The sequence below is a fragment of the Erpetoichthys calabaricus genome, chromosome 16 (genome assembly GCF_900747795.2).
Source record: "Erpetoichthys calabaricus chromosome 16, fErpCal1.3, whole genome shotgun sequence".
Classification (NCBI taxonomy): Eukaryota; Metazoa; Chordata; class Cladistia; order Polypteriformes; family Polypteridae; genus Erpetoichthys; species Erpetoichthys calabaricus.
Genome location: NC_041409.2, coordinates 83,846,990 through 83,866,467, shown reverse-complemented (window position 1 = coordinate 83,866,467; position 19,478 = coordinate 83,846,990). Strand labels below are relative to the sequence as shown.

At 43.7% G+C, this 19,478-nt stretch overlaps 1 protein-coding gene across 1 annotated transcript in view; it reads right to left on the bottom strand.

Annotated features, from left to right (window-relative positions):
• Positions 1-19,478, bottom strand: part of LOC114666823 (cation channel sperm-associated auxiliary subunit beta-like) — a 70,464-nt gene that overhangs the window by 39,613 nt on the left and 11,373 nt on the right. Inside the window, exons 8-11 of the mRNA XM_051919752.1 lie at positions 16,452-16,598; positions 16,226-16,369; positions 8,271-8,415; positions 7,947-8,098 (exon numbers count right to left, since the gene is read on the bottom strand). Coding sequence (XP_051775712.1) covers positions 7,947-8,098; positions 8,271-8,415; positions 16,226-16,369; positions 16,452-16,598 — 588 coding nt within the window. The remainder of the gene's footprint in view (positions 1-7,946; positions 8,099-8,270; positions 8,416-16,225; positions 16,370-16,451; positions 16,599-19,478) is intronic.

Sequence of the window (19,478 nt, the reverse complement as noted above, 5' to 3'; positions counted from 1 at the left end):
GAGGATTGGGAGAATGTCATATGGTCAGAAGAAAAAAAACTCTACTCGTCGTGTTTGGAGGAGAAAGAATGCTGAGTTGCATCCAAAGAACACCATACCTACTGTAAAGCATGGGGGTGGAAACATCATGCTTTGGGGCTGTTTTTCTGCAAAGGGACCAGGACGACTGATCTGTGTAAAGGAAAGAATGAATGGGGCCATGTATCATCAGATTTTGAGTGAAAACCTCCTTCCATCAACAAGGGCATTGAAGATGAAACGTGGCTGGGTCTTTCAGCGTGACAATGATCCCAAACACACCGCCCGGGTAACGAAGGAGTGGCTTCGTAAGAAGCATTTCAAGGTCCTGGAGCGGCCTAGCCAGTCTCCAGATCTCAACCCCATAGAAAATCTTTGAAGGGAGTTGAAAGTCCGTATTGCCCAGCGACAGCCCCAAAACATCACTGCTCTAGAGGAGATCTGCATGGAGGAATGGGCCAAAATACCAGCAACAGTGTGTGAAAACCTTGTGAAGACTTACAGAAAACGTTTGACCTCTGTCATTGCCAACAAACGGTATATAACAAAGTATTGAGATGAACTTTTGTTATTGACCAAATACTTTTTTTCCACCATAATTTGCAAATAAATTCTTCAAAAATCAGACAATGTGATTTTCTGGATTTTTTTTTTCTTATTTTGTCTCTCATAGTTGAGGTAGACCTATGATGAAAATTACAGGCCTCTCTCATCTTTTTAAGTGGGAGAACCTGCACAATTGGTGGCTGACTAAATACTTTTTTGCCCCACTGTATCACGGAGACAGAAGGAATGAGTACTTCCGGGCTGAAGAAAAGAAGTAGTTTTCATCTGACCCGGAAGTGCTATGAAATCACATGGACTGAGGGACAGAAGCACTTCTGGGTCAAGGAATATAAAAGGACTATGGGAAACCCCAGCAGGGAGAGCCGGAGTTGGGAGAGAGTGCGACAGAGCTGCTGGGAGTGGAGGATTGTGATTGATTATTAGTGTGATTATAATTGTAGATTTGTGTGTATTGTGGAGATGGAGGTGCTTTGTGCACATTATCATTATAATAAATTTAATATTGGGACTTTTACCTGGTGTTTAGGCGTGTTGTCAGCAGGTTCAGGGGTCGACAGGGACCCATATTTCCCACAGGAGTTACATGGAGTCAGTCCTCAAGTTCTTAAGGCCTGTGCTGATAAGCTTTGTGGTGTCCTCTGTCACCTGTTCAGTGTCACCCTAAGGTTCTAGAAAGTGCTGCCACTGTTCCTGTTCCAAAGAAGGCAGGCACTTCTTCACTTAATTACAACAGAGAAAGTGACACTTGCATCTCACATCATGAAGACCTTTGAGAGGCTGGTCCTGGACTATACGAGTCCTCTTGTGGCAGACCACCTGGACCCACTGAAGTTTGCCTATCAGAGGATGCAATTATCTCTCTGCTCCACAAGGCTTGTTCCCACCTGGAGGACTGTGAGGATTCTGTTTTATGATTTCTCCAGCGCCTTCAATACCATCCAGCCACCCTTGTTATGCAGGTGAGATATGCAGGTGGATGAGCTGATGGTCTCCTGATAATGGACTATCTGTCAGTTTATAATAATCACTAATAATAATAACTTTATTTTTATAGCACCTTATCATACATTTTACATGCAATTCAAGGTGCTTTCCACAGATTAATCAACAAAAACCAAAGATATATCACATTTACTTGGATTATTATCATTAGTTAATACTATGATAATTTCTAATAAATGTAAGTATACTAAAAACAAAATCAACAAGATACAGTGGAACCTCAGTTTATGAGTAACTCGGTTTACGAGTGTTTTGCAAGACGAGCTAAAATTTTTAATAAATTTTGACTTGATAAACGAGCGAGGTCTTGCAATACGAGTAGTATGTATATGCTTTGTCTGCTGAGCATCATGTGATCACAACTGAGCTGATGGTTCTTCTCTCTCTCTCTCGCTGCGGGATTGTGGGTAATCACCTCCTTTTCTCCATTTGAGTCGGCGTGCCTCACTCATATAGTCAACATCCGTACAAGCGTATACTGTTTACTACAGCATTGTGACTGTGTGCGTGCGTGTGCGTGCATGTGTGCGCTGTGATGTGCGAGTCCCCGTCTTGCCCCCTAAAACACGAAGCTGAGTCTCAGTACTTTAGCGACACCAGCTTTATTCAGCTTGAAACATCAACAGCGCGGTTATTTATTGTAGCGGGATCTGCCGCTCTCCTATCATCAACAGCGCGGTTATTTATTGTAGCGGGATCTGCCGCTCTCCTATACACAGACACAGCAGTCAGGCAGGGTCGTGGCCAAGTAGTACTGTGCCCTGCACATTTATAATGTTCCTTGTTCCTTGTATCACCCATCGACGGCAGGTGCTTATAGCATGTCCGCGATCTTTTCGGATTCACTTTTACGGTGAACTACTACAGCGCTGGGAGCCTGCGATTGCTTTGGGACGCTCTTCCGCGTGTCGTCCAGTTGGGTGGAATCCCACAAGAGTTTAGAAACTCACTCACACCAGCCATGATTCTTTTCAAAGATAAAGTGCAGGTTAATTTGTTTTATGTATTTTTACTTTATATTTTGTATTAATTATTTTTATATGAATAGTTTTGGGTTTTGGAACGAATCATCTGAGTTTCCATTATTTCTTATGGGGAAATTCACTTTGATATACGAGTGCTTTGGACTGCGAGCACATTTCGGGAACGAATTATGCTCGCAAACCGAGGTTCCACTGTATTGTTAAGCAAAATTCAAAGTTTGTGAGACTCAAGGAATGTGTCTCGGATACTGATGATACATCCCTGGGGCATCACAAGGAACAGGCCTGTCTCATTTTCTCTTGACCTTTTTTGGAAACATTCTTTTTGATCTTTTTGATATTTGTAAATATCAATTTTTTCTTTGAAAAAATCTTTAAGTATTGCTAAAGAGCCAGTGTTTTAACGGGATCTCCCTCTCTATTAATTTGTGGTGCTGAGAATTGTTTAGGATTATTCTGAATCTGGGTTTTCTCTTGGTTTACACCTGTGTAGGCCAAAGTCAGCTTAACATTTGTGGAAAAGCCACTTTGAACACTAGACTTTAGCAAACTCTGGACTGAGATTTGGGGGCCTTGGTCTCATTTGATTGGCATTTTGTGACAAGATATTCCATTGAAGAACACCATGGTATTTCCGCCGAGTCCATGTAGACACCCATACACGAAATTACACTTCTGTTACAGCATCACTGAAGGCCAAAAAAACAAATGCAATTTGTCATGTGATTACTTGTTAACTTACTGGAGCCAGAGCCTTGACCTCAGTCTTAATCGACAGCTTATGACCTGATACACACTCATGAATCACCAAACTTGTGGTAGAGCCATCCTCAGCAAATTGAACTGGGAAGCCGAGTATAGGATAGAAAGAAGAAGAAGAAGAATGTCATCTGCGGCATCTGCTGAGAGTTATGCACATATGGCATGACAACCTGCTGGTACTCACAAACTACTGGGTCCAGAACCTCGATCATGGAACTTAATCAAAAAGACTTTGACCTCATCCTCCCTCATGAGTCAGCAAATTTGTGGTAGAGCCATCCTCAGCAAAGTGAGCTGGGAAGCTGAGTACAGGATAGAAAGAAGAGTGAACTCTCCAGCACACAATATTAGATTGGACACCTTCCCTTTTATCATCGCAGATCAGTTTAAGTACCTAGGGGTAAACATCACAAGTAAATATAAAGCTCTTTATCAACAGAATTTTGCTGTCTGCTTGGAAAAATGTAAGCAAGACTTGCATAGATGGTCCACCCTTCATCTCACTTTAGCTGGAAGAATTAACATTGTTAAGATGAATATCCTCCCTAAGCTTCTTTTTCTATTTCAAAGCATTCCAATATACATCAATAAATCATTTTTAAGAAGTTAGAGTCAATCATAACCTTATTTATTTGGAATTCAAAACATCCACACATCCAAAGGGCGACCTTACAAAGACCTAAGGCAGAAGGTGGCATGGCTCTACCTAACTTTCAATTTTATCACTGGGTGGCAAATATACAAGCTATAAAAACCTGGACACAAACAGATCAACATACACAGGCTTGGACCGCAATAGAAATAAAATCCTGCAGCACTTCTTTATATTCCTTGCTTTGTACCCCAATAAATACAAGTCATCGCCAATATAACAACAACCCAATTGTGCAGGATATGGACCCAATGTAGGAAGTATTTTAAGACAGAGGAGCTTTTATCTGTGGCACCTCTGCACGGGGACCACCTTTTTCCACCCTCTCAAACGTACACAGCTTTTAATGTCTGGAAAACATTTGGGATTAAATCACTTAGAGATCTGTAAATAGACAACGTCTTCACATCCTACGAACAATTACACTCCAAATTGAACTTTCCAGCAACACATTTCTTTCACTACCTTCAAATTAGAAACTTTGTTAAACAAAACCTGCCCAACTTTCCTTACCTACCACCTACTTCTACTCTGGAAAAAATATTCATCAGTCTTGAGAACGCAAAAAGCATTTCTCTAACATATAAAAACATTTTAAAGTCCCTCCCTTTCAAAGATACCAGAATACAGTGGGAAAAGGATCTCTCACTCAACATTTTGGAATAGGAATGGAAGGCAGCAATGCTCAGAATTCACTTGCACTCTACATGTGCAAAGCATGCAATTATTCACCTTAAAATCTTTTATCAAAAGCACATCTGTCTTGTTTAAAATTGTTCAAAATGTTTCCAGGGCAAAATCCAACTTGCAAACATTAAAATCAAGTTCTGGCCTCACTGGGCCACATGTTTTGGGCCTGCGCCAAATTAACATCATTTTGGACCAAAATCTTTAAATGCCTTTCAGACAGCCTTGGGGTCACAATCCCTCCTAAACCAACTAACAGCTGTGCTTGGTGGACTCCCTTAAAGTGGAGAAGGACAAACAAACTGTGATTGCCTTTACTTCACTATTGGCACGTAGACTTATGTTGCTCAAATGGAAGAATCTTAACTCACCTCTTTTCAGTCAGTGGGGAACTGATTTTATATATTACTTGAAATTGGAAAAAAATTAAATACTCACTTAAGAGGATCTATGCAAAACGTTTTATAAACTTGGCAGGATCTAATTAGTAACATTTTAGAATAAGCATTTAAATTGAGGAAGCGGATTCTCTTCCCCTTTTATTCTCTTTATTTACTTTTTATTTTTTCTTCTACTAAAGTTTCATTATGTTGGCCTAGCTCTCTTTCTCATGGGTGGGGGTTGACTTGACTTGAACCTAGTTTTGTAAAATTTGACTTGCTTGTATGGAATGTTGTGTGATTTTAAAAAATTCAATAAAATGTTAAAAAAAGAAAGAAGAAGAATGTCATCTACTAAGCATTAAGCACATATGGCATGGCAACCTGCTGGTACTCCGAACTAGTCGGTCCAGTACCTTGATCTTAGAACTTAATCAAAAGATTATGACCTCATATGCACTCATGAATCACCAAATTTTTGGTAGTGACATCCTCAGCCAAGTAAGCTAGGAAGTGGATTATGGGATAGGAAGAAGAAGAATGATAGCTACAGCATCTGCTGAGCATGAAGCACATACAGTGCATCCGGAAAGTATTCACAGCGCATCACTTTTCCCACATTTTGTTATGTTACAGCCTTATTCCAAAATGGATTGAATTCATTTTTTTCCTCAGAATTCTACACACAACACCCCATTAATGACAACGTGAAAAAAGTTTACTTGAGATTTTTGCAAATTTATTAAAAATAAAAAAAATTGAGAAAGCACATGTACATAAGTATTCACAGCCTTTGCCATGAAGCTTGAAATTGAGCTCAGGTGCATCCTGATTCCCCTGATCATCCTTGAGATGTTTCTGCAGCTTCATTGGAGTCCACCTGTGGTAAATTCAGTTGATTGGACATGGTTTGGAAAGGCACACACCTGTCTATATAAGGTCCCACAGTTGACAGTTCATGTCAGAGCACAAACCAAGCATGAAGTCAAAGGAATTGTCTGTAGACCTCCGAGACAGGATTGTCTCGAGGCACAAATCTGGGGAAGGTTACAGAAAAATGTAAGCTGCTTTGAAGGTCCCAATGAGCACAGTGGCCTCCATCATCCGTAAGTGGAAGAAGTTCGAAACCACCAGGACTCTTCCTAGAGCTGGCCGGCCATCTAAAGTGAGCGATCAGGGGAGAAGAGCCTTAGTCAAGGAGGTGACCAAGAACCCGATGGTCACTCTGTCAGAGCTCCAGAGGTCCTCTGTGGAGAGAGGAGAACCTTCCAGAAGGAAAACCATCTCTACAGCAATCCACCAATCAGGCCTGTATGGTAGAGTGGCCAGACGGAAGCCACTCCTAAGTAAAAGTCACATGGCAGCCCACCTGGAGTTTGCCAAAAGGCACCTGAAGGACTCTCAGACCATGAGAAAGAAAATTCTCTGGTCTGATGAGACAAAGATTGAACACTTTGGTGTGAATGCCAGGCGTCACGTCTGGAGGAAACCTGGCACCATCCCTACAGTGAAGCATGGTGGTGGCAGCATCATGCTATGGGGATATTTTTCAGAGGCAGGAACTGGGAGACTAGTCAGGATAAAGGGAAAGATGACTGCAGCAATGTACACAGACATCCTGGATGAAAACCTGCTCCAGAGCGCTCTTGACCTCAGACTGGGGCGACGGTTCATCTTTCAGCAGGACAACGACCCTAAGCACACAGCCAAGATATCAAAGGAGTGGCTTCAGGACAACTCTGTGAATGTCCTTGAGTGGCCCAGCCAGAGCCCAGACTTGAATCTGATTGAACATCTCTGGAGAGATCTTAAAATGGCTGTGCACCGACGCTTCTCATCCAACCTGATGGAGCTTGAGAGGTGCTGCAAAGAGGAATGGGCCAAGCTGGTGGCATCATATTCAAAAAGACTTGAGGCTGTAATTGCTGCCAAAGGGGCATCGACAAAATACTGAGCAATGGCTGTGAATACTTATGTACATGGGATTTCTCAGTTTTTTTATTTTTAATAAATTTGCAAAAACCTCAAGTAATCTTTTTTCACGTTGTCATTATGGGGTGTTGTGTGTAGAATTCTGAGGAAAAAAATGAATTTAATCCATTTTGGAATAAGGCTATAACATAACAAAATGTGGAAAAAGTGATGCGCTGTGAATACTTTCTGGATGCACTGTATGGCAGAGCAACCTGCTGTTACTTGCACACTACTGGGTCTAGAACCTTGATTTTGGTCTTAATCGAAAGCTTATGACCTGATTCATTCTGTAAAGTCAACCTCATACACGTAAATTATGCAAAGTGACACAGCTGAAAGAAAAGTGATACCATCTCTGAATGCCTTACCAAGTGGGCAGAAAAGTTTATTATGATAAAAGCTTCATCCGTGCAAGCACATCTATTGATAATCCACCTGGATATACTATATACATCTTCTAAATTTATAATCAAGTGTAAGAATTGTACTTATTGATTATCAACAATGAAGAAGAACTCTGCAATAGTAAGAAGGAAAAAGAAGAGCAGTGACATCTGCTGAGCACCAGGCACACCACAGAAGGCACTGAATACAGGATGCAGAATGGAAGATTGGGAACAAGAGAGAAATGCATGGTGACAAACGAGCTCCACTTTAGAAAGTTACATCATAACTATGATGACGGCTGCAAGTTGCAAATTTTCATGGTCAAAACAAAACACTGTAGTGCCAAAAGGAAAAAGTTCAGCCTGCTTTAAATGCACCATCTTTATTTGAGGAATGGAGATCTGCGTGTTACTGAATGTTTTAAGAAATTCAGAATAAAGGTTAAGGGGGACAGGAGTCCGGATTAAGGTGATGTCATCCTATAAAGACAAAAGAAGGTCAAAGTAGAAAGCCATAGTTCTCTGCAGTACTCACCATTAACTGAGAAACGGTATCAATGGATTCCAATTTCAGTCCGCCCGGAGCGTTAGGATCAAAAGAAATAACACTGGCTCCACCATTTTGGCCACAATACACAGCTGAGCTGCCTACTATTGTCTTCTCCAGTTGTGCACATCTGGCAACACCTTGTGAGCAAAGCAAGCACTGGTAAGCATTAATGTCCAGACAAGACCAGCTTCAAATCTCCAGAGCCCCATTAACTGGAGACCTGATTCTAAATGCTTAAGACTTTTGGAAAAACCTGTGTCACCCAAATGGCATAAAAATTAGAGTCTACCACTTCCATGTGCCACTTACCTGCTCGACTTAAGTACAGTTTATTCAGATTTGATATAAAGAGCACCTCCTGGTGTTCATTGCAAGTAGCAGCACTGGTAATTATTTCATTACTGAGAGCCAGGATCTGCGTAAAAGAATTCCCACCGTCATTAGACAACCACACCTGTAGAGAATCAAGCAAGAATTTGGCTTGGGTCACAATCTGTGCAGAAGTTTCCAACTGTAACATGAGGAAGTGAGGCTGAGAGAGCGAGAAAGAACCTGCTGCTTTACTGTTGTAGCAAGAAGCCCCCCAGCTTAAGTTAGCCTTTAGCGTAAATAGGCAAGCAAATGTATTCTGCTTTGGGAACTTGTGGTATAGTGGGTCCGCGGCTCAAAATAAAAGGCCAGTTTTAAATAAATAATTGCCGCACTCGTGGCATAAATAGGGTGCGTGTTAGTGTGGCAGGAGCGGTCCTTGGACGCGACATGGTGTGGGCGTTTCCTCGCTTAAGTGCACAGGTGAGGAATCGTCTGTATCTGTAATTGATGCTGGGAGCTGCTAATCACAACACCTGTGTCACGTCCCCATTATTTATAGTAGGAGCGTGAGAGCAGAGGGGAGGGAAAAACAATCGAAAGAAAGAATGGAGGTTAGAGGAGGAACAAAGGGAAGCTGGGAGCTGAGAGCCAGTGTGGGTATGGGTATGGGTGTGGGTATGAGTGATCGAGAGAGAGCAGGCTCACTGTGAGAAGGTAGGCAGCTGGTAAGTGAACCCAGTGGGGTGTTTGGCCAGCACCCGGGGACAGACGGATTGGGGCACTCCTGCTGAGGAGTGACCACAATCGAGGACGGCTCGCCACATAAGGCCGCGGAAGGCAGCAGGACTCGGAGGCTTGAGAGGTGGAAGCCCCAACGTGAGCACCCTGGTCGCTGGGGAACCCAATTCTCGGTCTGGCGGAGCTCTATGGAGGCAGGGACTGAAAGGCTTCCAGACCAGTGGGAGAAGTCAGCTGCAGGTAGGGCAACTCCCCTGGCGCACGGCCCGGATGGGAGAAGCAGGGGAGCCACCAGCTGAAGAAGGCACCGGGTTTTGTTTTTAAAGGACTGCTTCCAGCCATTGATTGTTTTAACTTCGTTTTAATGGATTTATTTATTGGATTTTAACCTCCACATTATCACTTTTTTTAATGGATTATTTATTTAATGAAGTACGGCGCACTGCACTTTATTTGGACACGTCTCATTTTGGTTTTGACTGTTTTTAAAATAAATGCACTTCTGCACGTTGCACCTTTCCCCTTGCTTCGTTGTGGCGTCCTCATTGTCCAGCTCATCCGGTTACATTGCCGACGGTGTTGGGTTCAAGGGAAGTGGGAGCATCGTCACAGGACCCCAAACTCACAGGCAGTCTGACCATTTTAGGACGTGAAATGGAGAAGGGTGTGAAAACTTGAAAGGACTACAGGACGAGGTGGAAGGTGGATTGGAGGAGGTGTGTTCTGTTTATCGGGACTCTCTTAACCCCTTTCAGGACAAATGAACACACAGGCTCTTGTCACACAAGGGAGAGGAGAGGATGCCACCTAACAAGCACCTCATGGTGAGGTGGGGGGGGGGGGGGGGGCAGTTGTCCTAACTGTAAACCACATTGCTGGTCCTTGTGATTCAGAAACTTCACAAAATTCTACACATTCCTTCCATTACTCAGACTTTTGCTTCAGGACTTGTCAGGATCTTTGTGGTGCTGCTGTGACCTAAACAGGAAAGCTGTCCTGTTTTAAGGAGAAGGAGTTTGACTGTTGGCATACATGGCTGGGGGTCAGACCCGGCCGGGACGCCTGGAGGGACTGAGAGGTGGCATATTTGTCCTCCGGGCCACAAGGGGGCAACCACCCTGAAGCAGAAGAGGGCCACAGAAGGGGAGCAGAGAGGCTCAAGTCCGTGGAGGCCCGTATGTACTGCCAGAGGGCGCACAGAGCCTCATGGAGCCCGGGACTTATTTACTTCCACCCATGGAGGACGATCCTTCCAGGGTCATCCGGAGTGCTTCCGGGTGCTCTCCTGACGCTTCCGCCACACCAGGACATGACGTCAGGTAGAGCACCTGGAGCTCATCCGGGTGAGGATACGAGGGGCCGCCTCCCTCCAATCACTGAGCTGGAGTCAGGAACAGGAGCAGGACGAAACTCCTGGAAAGAGAGGACAGGTGGCCCAGAGACGAGGAGAGAGAAGGCCCACGAGAAGGGTGACTGGGGCTAGAGGCACTCTGAGTTTGTGTTGTGGACAATTAAAATAAACAAGTATTTTGTATAAAGCAGAGCCGGCCTTAAGGTGAAGCAAACGAAGCAACCGCTTCGGGCCCACAGCTGGAGGGGGCCCACTGTGCCCAAGGTTTTCTTGTTTTTCCTGTGATGCGCGACGCTGCTGCGGAGGGCCCAATGGAGCAACAGACTCCTTCACTCCAACCTCTATTACTAATTTTTTTATATATATAATTCACGGGCAACATATTCCATCACCTAATTACTCCACGTGGACGTCTCCACTCGGCACTCCAATCTTCATTACGCTTCACTCAGGCCCACGCGCCTGTTGCCGCCTCCACGGCGGTAAGTTATTTTATACGGAAATCTGAATATCTCGAAAGTATGAAAACAAGCTTTAAAACCGAATAAAAATGTAAAAACAAAATAATGTGGATCTCATCTTCATAAAATAAAAAAAATATATCTATATTACTAACCGAGAATGGTAAACCGGATGGCATGGACACAGGTACATGGCGATGGGACCATGAGACATACTGCGCAGGCGCGTACTGCGCGCGTCTCATAAACCGCACGCGAAGTCGTATCCACTGCGAACGAAGGAGTCATGGCCCAAAAACGAAAAAGCTCAACTGACGTGAATGAGAAATGAAGCAACAACGCGCCCATAGCTAACGACTAACGACACAGCCACACAAAAAAGAGGATTCTGCGCTGCAGCCCAGATTCAAATGGAAGAGGCTACGGCGGCCCCACAGGTCCACAATGATAGTACAGAACGCGCAGGCGTCACCGCCATATTGTGAGTGGCACTACTGCGGGGTGAGGTTAGGAATAATGTGCTGCTTGGGATTGTACAAACCGCTGAACGCCTTACACCAAATTCAAACACAATACAGCTCAATGATACAAACACGAGCCCACCTGAATAAGACCAATGAACGCAGGCGCCTACAACGCGTGTCTGAAAGTGCGGAAGCAAAGCAGGCACGGGTTCAAAACGAACGAGCTCGACTGACGGATATACAAACACGAGCCTGCCTGGATAAAATCAATGAACGCATGTGCCTACAACGCGCGTCTGAAATGCCGCAAGCAAAGCGGGCACGGCTCCAAGACGAACGAGCTCGACTAATGTATTTCAGGATACCCAACACCGGGGGTAGGCGAGCGAAGCGAGCAGGGGGCAGAGCCCCCTTTGTAAAAAATATAAAAAGCAAAAAAAAAAGTGCTTGGCCTAGCTATTTACCTCCACATGCTGCCTGGTGGAAACAGCAAAAGCTGGCTAAAATGTAGCTTTATCTGTTAATGTATCGTCACTAAAGACATTTATGCGGGCCCGCTCCGACCTCCATCACTCATACCCTTCACTCAGGGCCTTGTACGACAGTCTGCAAATTTGGCTCCTGTCAGTGTGTTACGGTTACGGTTGTCAGTGTCAAACGGAAATCGCCAAAAAGTGATGGTTGTAGATGCCGGGAAAATGCATTTCTGCAGCTCAGAATGCAGGAAATTGCTTGGTGGCCAGAGCTCTGCCCCGGACCCCCTAGCTGCAGGGGTCGGGCCCCGTAACAGTTTGCTTCAGGACTGAAATTGTCTAGGGCCGGCTCTGTATAAAGATGTGGTCTTCGACTGGTGGTGTCCGGGCAAATATCACACTGTGTAAGCCACCCATGTTCCCTTACTTCACCAAGTCATCGTAATTTTCTGCATGACCAAAGATTTGTACACATATTTATCCATTCAGTATTTTAATGTGAACTCTTATGCTGTAACAAAACATTTTCAAAGTCAAGCCATTTTCTGTAGATATTTAACTGAAAAAGAAAAACTCCAAAGTTAGTGTTTGCATAAGCATTCAAACCTAATAGAAACTTTGTAAACTCCAGGTTTACACCAATGACACATAGGTGACAATGACTGATCAAACATCATTAGGTACTACTTGTGAGGCCTTTCTATCTCTCTGGTGTAGCGTGCGGCCTGGGGGCCCTTACCCGGCCGGGGCGCATCCACCCTGAAAGAACCGGGGGATTAAGCGTGGATAGAGCTTTACCTCCCTTGGAGTGCTAGGTGGCAGCCCCCCTGGGTTGCAGTGGTGCCTCGGACTCCCGGAGGGCTTCTTGGGAGTTGGAGTTTGGCACAACACTGTTGGGATCTGCAGGCGCCGTCAGGAGCTGCTCAGCCCTTATGGGCAGTTCTTCCGCCACACCTGAAAGTGCTGCTGGAAATAGCTTATCAAGCACCTGGAGTACCTCAGGGGAGGGTGGGGGGTTTTGGGCAGGGGGCTATAAAAGGAGCCAGAAACCACTAGTCGAAGAGTCAGAGTTGGGAGGAGAACGACAACGAAGCTTGACCAGAGTAGTGGAACGAAGAAGATAAAGAGAAGAGAATATTGTGATTGTGCTGTGCTGTGGGACTGTAATGAGCATGTGGGAACAGCGAAGGCGTTGCCCACAAGGTAAAAGAAAATAAAAATCAGTGTGTGCCTTGAACTTGTGTTCCACGCTTGTGTGTGTCGGGTTAAGCTGGCAGTGCCAGCCTGGGTGGTCCACACTGCATATAAAAAAACCCCTTTGTAAGGACCACATTCTTTGTTGGACAATCAGTGCAAAAATGAAGACAAAGGAGCATTCAGCCAATGTGAGAAACAAAGTTATTGAAATGCACAAGGTGGAAGGAAATGACTACAAAAAATATCAAGTTCTCCTTAAAACAGGCTTCTACAGGAGGGGAGCAGGAAAGAAGCCATTCCTGAAGAAAGTCCACATAAAAGAACATATGGCATTTGCTACAAAGCATGAGGAAGACTCAGTTATGATGTTTGAGAAGGTTTTATGGTCAGATGAGACCAACATAGAACTTTCTGGCCAGACTTCAAAGAGGTATGTGTGGCGTGAAACTAACACTGGACAGGCCTTTAGAAACACCACAGCTGCAGTGAAACATGGTGGTGACAACATCACGCTATGGGGATGCTAATCATGTGCTAGGACTGGGAATCCTGTGAGAGCTGAAGGGACAATGAATGGACACAAATACCACACAATATTGCAGGAGACTTTTTGCCAGTCTGCTATGAACCTACAGCTTGGGAGAAGATCCATCATTTAACAAGACAATGACCCTAAGCATGAGGCCAAAGTGACATGGGAGTGGCTCAATAGAGAGGTGAATGTTTTGGAATGGGCCAGTCAAAGCCCTGATCTTAACCCTATTGAGGATCTGTGGCACTGTCTGAAAACTGCTGTCCAGTGGCACCATCCAACCAACCTAGAGGGTCTCTAGAAATTCTGCCAAGAAGAATGAGAAAGAATAACTCCTCAACAATGTAAAGAACTAGGACATATTTATCCCAAACCAATTAAGGCTGTTATTGCAGCAAAAGGGTCCTCAGAGTCGACCCTTGATATACGACCGGCCTGACATGCGAACAACTTGCTTTACAACCAAAATTTTTGTTTTAAATTACGACCAATGTCTTGCGTTACGACCCAAATGCGGTCACGTGTATCCGCTTGTGCAATTGTAAACAAACAGCCGAGAGCGTTTGTAAGCGTCAGTCGGAGCCCAGATACATGTGTTTGTGGACGTAATTTCGGTCAGTGTAGTGATTTATATAATTTATTTCGATAATTGCTAAGGAAGGAAGCGAAGGTAACGAAGGTAAAGAAAGTGATCACAATCGAAACGAAGAAGGAAATTGCGTGGAAATATGAGAGTGGCATTCGTGTGACCGATCTCGCTAATATGTACAGCATGTCGAAATCCACCATCTCGACAATTTTACAAAGAAACGATTTGTATAAGGAAACTCCTTCCAAACAATAACCACCTTCCATTTCATTCACCTCCTCCTTCCTTCCTGCATGCCAAAGATGTCAACTTAAATGGTGAGTACAGTATGAAATTGTTGTTTCTGGTAGGCTAGGCACTTTTTATAACTTTTTGGTTAGTACATTAGAAAAATTATTGGTTTTTTGGTAAATTATGCACATTATACAACCATTTTCTATTAAAAAAAGTTAAGTAAGTGTTGCTGTGGGCGGTTCGGAACGCATTATGGGTATTTCCGTTATTTCTTATGGGAAAAATAGTCTTGACTTACAACCAACTTGAGTTACAACCAGCCCTCGTGAACGAATTGAGTTTGTAAGTCAAGGGTCCACTGTACTTTATTAATCCCAAGGGGAAATTCACATACTCCAGCAGCAGCATACTGATACAAAAACAATATTAAAGAGTAATAAAAATGCAGGTAAAAACAGACAATAACTTTGAATAACGTTAATGTTTACCCCCGGGTGGAATTGAAGAGTCACATAGTGTGGTGGAAGAACGATCTCCTCAGTCTGTCAGTGGAGCAGGACATTTGACAGCAGTCTGTCGCTGAAGCTGCTCCTCTGTCTGGAGATGATACTATTTAGTGGATGCAGTGGATTCTCCATGATTGACAGGAATCTGCTCAGCGCCCGTCGCTCTGCCATGGATGTCAAACTGTCCATCTCTATGCCTGCAATAGAGCCTGCCTTTCTCACCAGTTTGTCCAGGCGTGAGGCGTCCCTCTTCTTTATGCTGCCTCCTCAGCAGAATGGAAATGTATTGTTACAGCATAGGAGTTCACATTAAAAATACTGAATGGATAAATATGTGTACAAATCATGACAATACAATACCATTTCTTTTTATATAGCCCAAAATCAGACAAGGAGGGCCGCAATGGACTTTAACTGGCCCTGCCTCTTGACAGCCCCCCAGCCTTGACTCTCTTAAGAAGACAAGAAAACACTCCAAAAAAAAAAACCCTAGTATTTAAAAAATGGAAAAATCTTGGGAAAGGCAGTTCAGAGAGAGAGAGAGAGACCCCTTTCCAGGTAGGTTGGGTGTGCAGTGGGTGTCAAAAAGAAAGGGTTCAATACAATACAGTACACAGAACAGAACAAGTACAGAGCAGAATTCAACAGTAAATGATATTACAAAATACAATTTGGATTTGTTTCTGCAAATATTGAGGGCTTTCAAGGGGATTGAGTACTTTTGTATGCCACGATAGATAGATAGATAGATAGATAGATAGATAGATAGATAGATAGATAGATAGATAGATAGATAGATAGATAGATAGATAGATAGATAGATAGATAGATAGATAGATAGATAGATAATGAACCTACGAGAGGGTGGCCAAAGCGAGCGAATGTACACTGGAAGTGGAGTTCAAGACCTTGAAACAAGTCAGGAGAGATGTCACCAAGTTAGCCTAAGAAAAAGCAGAAGTGGAGTATCTATGGTTGTGTCTTACATGCCAGTGCGAATAATAAGCCATGATGATGATGGTGGCATGGCATTAGGGGTATCATCTTTCTACAACACTTTAAGGGAATATTTTCTTCCTAATGTCCCTATTTTGGTAAATCACATTTACCTCATGGCTCTTTTAGACATTCTGAAGCCTCAGATTCCCAGATGCTACCTTTAAAGCAAAGGAAATTAGTCCCAAGTCCACAAGGGGGCACTCATAGCTTCTTAAATTCTTACAGAGTTAACAAATTGAAAATCTGCCTGCCAGAATAAAGACCTGATCATTTTTCTGTGTTTTACAGAAATCCTAGTCTTATTTCAATATAATCATTCACTCTGATGAGCTTTAAAAACTGTCATTATGAAGATTCTGTATGAATTAAAGAGAGATAAAGACTGTTAATGGGACTGGAGCAACTCACCTGAGTTCCATAGACATAGAGATTGTAAGTGTTGGGGTGGAACATCATCCCCCGGGGCCGGAAATCAAACTGGAAAGCAGGAAATATGGTATTGCGTTTCAGTTTTGAGCCTTCCATCCTGAAGACAGAAACTTGGGCATTATCCTGTGGGGGGGGATTGGGTGTTGGAAAGTCAATGTCCATTGGGTAGAACATGAGAGCACCAGTTACAGGAAGTCTATGATACCTGATGCTGAGACAGGACCACTCCAGAATCCATCTGCCAGTCGTGCAGAAACACTCCATGCCCACCTGGGTACCAGAGCTGGCCAGCTGGTGGAGGGCAGAGATACCACTGAGTAAATGGCTGCCTACTATATAAGCAAGACACCCTCTGAAAATCAGAGAAACAAAAAAAGATGTTCAATTTTTAAAACCTATTTTTCATTTTTTTTTTCCCAAAAGGGAAAAATAAGTAGTAAATCAATTGCACTACTGTGTCTACTGTTCCCACTGTTGTGAACTAGAAGTCGCAAGCACTAAAGAGCTCCAAAGCACGTAGTCGCAAACACTTCCAATAATGCCCACTGGAGGGGGCTATCACCATCAAACCCTCATTAGTAATAAGGGCACGCACCGAATCATCATATAATTAAAGATTTATTCTTCACAAAAAGGATACCAATCACAATGTAACATTGTGGAATTAAAAGACAATTCAAGTCAAATAAAGTTCTAATACACAGCAGAAAGTCGAAAAATCGGATATTCAGCAATTCACAAATTCCCAATAGACACAAGTCCACTCACCAACTCCCTAGCATAATCACAGTGAGCCACCAGGAAGTGTGGAAGCCCCTGTGGATTTATGGGACAGAGGGCAGTTCCCTCTGGTGGTGACTGACAGGTGGCCCCGCCTCTGGAGGAAACCACCCACAAAACACAAGGAACTTAACAAAAGCAGTTAATACTGTAATAATAATTCATTATATTTATATAGCACTTTTCTCAGTACTCAAAGCGCTATCCACACAGGGAGGAACCGGGAAGCGAACCCACAATCTTCCGCAGTCTCCTTACTGCAAGCAGCAGCACTACCACTGCACCACCTGTTGATCCACAGGGGGTGCTATAGAGCCCCAAACAACAAACACGAATGCACAGACAAGTCCCACGTTCAGAACAAAGGGTTTTATTTTAAAGAAACACCTCCACACAACAATTACAAATACTCTTCCTTCTCTCTTCTTCACTGCTACTCCTCCCAGGCGAGTGTTGCTTGTCGCCTCTCCCAGCTTTGACTTGCCTGGACAAGGCAGTGCGGTTTCTTTTACTGAAGACCCAAGAGAACTACCAGTGCCAAGGCTTGGCTTTGCCCATTGAAAGTATATACAGATGACCCAAAGAGTAGGGAGTGTAATTCCCTGCAGCACCTCCTAGCGGCACCCGTGGACCTCAGCTTGGCTGTGATACCAGACTACAATTTCCAACATTTCCTGGCAGGTGTCTGAATGGGTACCAAAGCCCAGGGAGGCTGCCATCTAGTGGGTCGGGGGAGCATACAGTCTTGAAATGGAGTCCCGTCCCCAAACCCTGATCTCTCCATTATATTGACCTCCGGGCCACTTAAGGAACTGGGGCCAATCCCAATCCATACGTGTCATCCATTACAATACATAGACGAAGCCAAGAATAAAGAAAGACATGCAGAATCAACATAAAAAGAATCCAGAATGAACAAAAGAGACATCAAGCAAGAATTTAAACCCCAGCTAGAGGAGACACCCTGACTGAGACATGACACCCACACACTCTCACACCTAGTCACATAGATACAAGTTTCTTTTTTCTCAGCAGCGACCAACAGCAACCAGTCTCATTAAATTCTAAATTCTGTCACTATAACCAGCTGTATCTTCCACCAATCTTCAGCCTGCACCTGATGCAAGCTACAACATAATGGCATCAGGTTCTGAAATTCTGACACTATGCCCACCTTCACATAATCAGTGCATAATTCTTCTTTACTGATACTCCTGCATTCTACCATTATGCCCACCTTTGCGGAATCCCATTTGGAGGACATGAATTTGCACCCTATGCCCATTTAGTTTTTACTTTATATCTTCTGAATTCTTTGACAGTACCCAGTAATACTCTGAGATTTCCTGAATTCAGATCTGGTCCACTTGCTACTGAACTCTGACACTATTACTCACATTCGGACCATCAGGACCACTTCCAAATCATTTGAGTACCTACTATGGTCGACCCTCTCAGCACTTCCCCTGAACATGGTGTTGTCCACTATTTTTTATTCTCTGAAGACCAGATCTGGTCCATTGGCTACTGTTCAAATTCAGATGGTCGGGATTGCTCCCAAATCATTTGAGTACGTACCACCCACCAGGGTTAGCCCAGTGGTTAGCACAGGCGACTGTAAGTGGGTGTGTGCTATGGACAGTCCAGGGCTGTTTCCCACCTTGTGTCCAGTACAGGGGCCCCTGTGACTCTGAATGACTATCAATGTTATATACACCCACCTTTTCTCTTTCTTGAGATGTTCATAAATTATTTCTGGTCCTATCAGATCCCAGTCAATCTATTCTTAGATTAACTGAATTCTGCATTGATGTCCACATGTGCCTAATACCATCAGGTCCTTAAAATCCGACTCTGTGCCCACCTTCAAATAATTAGTGTAGCTACCAAATCAGAGGTAACCATAAGTACTCTGTTCTATTCTATAAGTACTCTAATGCCTTCTCCCATCATGCTCACACACACCTTGTTCAGCTAGATCCTGAATTCCACCTTCTTTTTGTCAGGAGAACTGAATCTATGGTACTACCCAGGGACTCTTGTGTTTTAAAAGTTCTTGAGCTCTGCACTTATACACACAAGCATTTGACTCTGTCTGGTCCTGAATTCTGACACTATACTGATCCAAATTGTGTGACTGTACTCACTCCGTCTCTCTCCCAAGATGTATGGAACCATGTTGTTATACTCACATACACTGAATTCTCACTCTATGTCTACTTCTAACAGTATATCCAGTTATTCTGTTCTGCTCGTCTATCTAAGCAAAGTTGTCCATTTTCCACAACATCTCCTCCAACTCCTCCATTCAATACCAAGCCATTCCAGATGGAAAATATTATCTCTCCAGTGTGTCCTAGGACTGTCCTGAGGTCTTCTCCCAGGTGGACATACCTACAAACACCTCCACAGGAAGCACTTCAACTGACTCCTTTCTATGTGGAGAAGCAGA